General features: G+C 63.3%; 1 protein-coding gene across 1 annotated transcript in view; it reads left to right on the top strand.

Annotated features, from left to right (window-relative positions):
- Positions 1-1701, top strand: part of RRM1 (ribonucleotide reductase catalytic subunit M1) — a 22561-nt gene extending 20860 nt beyond the window's left edge. Inside the window, exon 19 of the mRNA XM_041401193.1 lies at positions 565-1701. Within this exon, the coding sequence (XP_041257127.1) occupies positions 565-753 (189 nt within the window). The 3' untranslated portion in view covers positions 754-1701. The remainder of the gene's footprint in view (positions 1-564) is intronic.
- The last annotated feature ends 555 nt before the right edge of the window (positions 1702-2256 follow it).

The raw sequence follows: 2256 nt of genomic DNA, 5'->3' as shown, positions 1-2256 counted from the left end.
GTGCTGCTCTGGAGTGTCCCCAGAGCTGGGGGTGCTGCTCTGGAGTGTCCCCAGAGCTGGGGGTGCTGCTCTGGAGGGTCCCCAGAGCTGGGGGTGCTGCTGTGGCGTGTCCCCAGAGCTGGGGGTGCTGCTCTGGAGTGTCCCCAGAGCTGGGGGTGCTGCTCTGGAGTGTCCCCAGAGCTGGGGGTGCTGCTCTGGAGTGTCCCCAGAGCTGGGGGTGCTGCTGCTGAGGCTCCCTGTGTCCCCAGAGCTGGGGGTGCTGCTCTGGGTGTCCCCAGAGCTGGGGGTGCTGCTGTGGCGTGTCCCCAGAGCTGGGGGTGCTGCACTGGAGTGTCCCCAGAGCTGGGGGTGCTGCTGTGGAGTGTCCCCAGAGCTGGGGGTGCTGCTGTGGCGTGTCCCCAGAGCTGGGGGTGCTGCTCTGGCCTGTCCCCAGAGCTGGGGGTGCTGCTGTGGCCTGTCCCCAGAGCTGGGGGTGCTGCTGTGGCGTGTCCCCAGAGCTGGGGGTGCTGCTCTGGGTGTCCCCAGAGCTGGGGGTGCTGCTGCTGAGGCTCCCCGTGTCCCCAGGGCCTGAAGACTGGCATGTACTACCTCCGGACGAAGCCAGCTGCCAACCCCATCCAGTTCACCCTCAACAAGGAGAAGCTGCGGGAGCGGGAGAAGGCGTCCAGGGAGGAGGAGGAGAAGGAGAGGAACAAGGCAGCCATGGTGTGCTCCCTGGAGAACAGGGAGGAGTGCCTGATGTGTGGCTCCTAAGGGATGGCCCGCGGCTCCGGCAGAGCCGCTGCCCCTGCCTGGAGCTGCTGGGACAGGAGCACCTGCAGCAACGTGAGGATGCTGGGGCTGGGGCTGGGGCTGGGAGGGGGTGCTGTAGCTTCCCCATCCACAGGGATGGGCTGAGCATAGCTGTAGCTAGCTGGGCTTCCCGGGGATTTCAGTGCTTCCGTGGAGCCCTGCGGGTGGGAGCGGGGACGGGGAGGTGCCACAGGTCTGTCCTGGGCGCTCCAGACCGTGCCTTGCAGGCAGCAAAGGCTGCTCCTCGTGTGCCAGATGGAGCAGCACACCTGGCTGGTCCCTTTTCCTTGGCTGGGAGCCCCCCAGGGCTGGTGTGATCAGCACCTGCCAGGGCACAGGGACAGCTGTGTCCTGCTGACACACCTGCAGTGTCCCCACCCTGCCACAGCCTCCTCGTCCCACTGCTGCTCCCTCTCCTTGTCCCTCCTCTGGCCTTTCCAGAGCGCCTTTGGAAGGAGCAGATGGGTGGAAGGGGTGGTGCTTCCTGGGCTCTTCTCCTTCAGCTGGCCATGGCAGGGCCTGGCACTGGCTGAGTGTCCTCCAGTGGGGCCAGGAAAGGCAGAGCTGCTGCCCTGCATTTTGTCCTGCAATAAATTCACTAATTTGATCTAATTGCTCAGGCAGTTTCCTGGCAGGGGGGCCAGCGCTGTCCTTGGCCACAGGTCAGGTGCCATTTTGTGAGGGCCACATGCCATTGGAGAAGGTCAGCTGCCATCTCTTTTCAGGGAGCTCCATTCCTCCCCTCCAGGTAGTTCTTAGATTTTTTAAACCTCTTATGAATTTACTGCTCCTGTACTCACTCTGTGCTCGAACTCAATGGGGCTTCAGGCAGTTCTGCAGTATTTATTGAACTCGTGAACCACACCCCACCTGAGTCCAGGCTCAATAAAACGTGGAATGTCGAAGGAATGGGTGGTGCTGCTGGGAACACTCCTGGTGGTGGTGGACACTGAGCATCTGTGCTCACAGGGTGGTGCTGGGGCTCCTGGGCTGCTGTCCACGGGGACACGGAGCCACTGTCCCTGTGCACAGCTCCTGGCACCAGGTGTCTGTCTGTGTCCGTGCCCGTGTCTGTGCCCGTGTCCATGTCTGTGCCCGTGTCCATGTCTGTGTCTGTGCCCGTCCCTGTGCCCGTGTCTGTGTCCGTGCCCGTGTCTGTCTGTGTCCGTGTCCGTGTCTGTGTCCATGCCCGTGTCTGTGCCCGTCCCCGTGCCTTTGCTCGTCCCCGTGCCCGTCCCCGTGTCTGTGTCCGTCCGTCTGTCTATGTCTGTGTCCGTCCCCGTGCCCGTGTCCGTGCCCGTGTTTGTGTCCATGCCCGTCCCCGTGCCTGTGTCTGTGTCCGTGCCCGTGCCCATGTTCATGTCTGTGCCCATGTCTGTGCCTGTGTCCCTGTCTGTGTCCATGCCCATGTCCGTGTCCGTGTCCATGCCCCTGTCCATCTCCATGCCTGTGTCCATACCTGTG

Source organism: Onychostruthus taczanowskii, unplaced genomic scaffold (assembly GCF_017590055.1).
Source record: "Onychostruthus taczanowskii isolate IOZ18803 unplaced genomic scaffold, ASM1759005v1 scaffold187, whole genome shotgun sequence".
Taxonomy (NCBI): domain Eukaryota; kingdom Metazoa; phylum Chordata; class Aves; order Passeriformes; family Passeridae; genus Onychostruthus; species Onychostruthus taczanowskii.
Note: the sequence above shows the minus strand (reverse complement) of the source record. Positions and strands in the feature narration are given on the sequence as shown.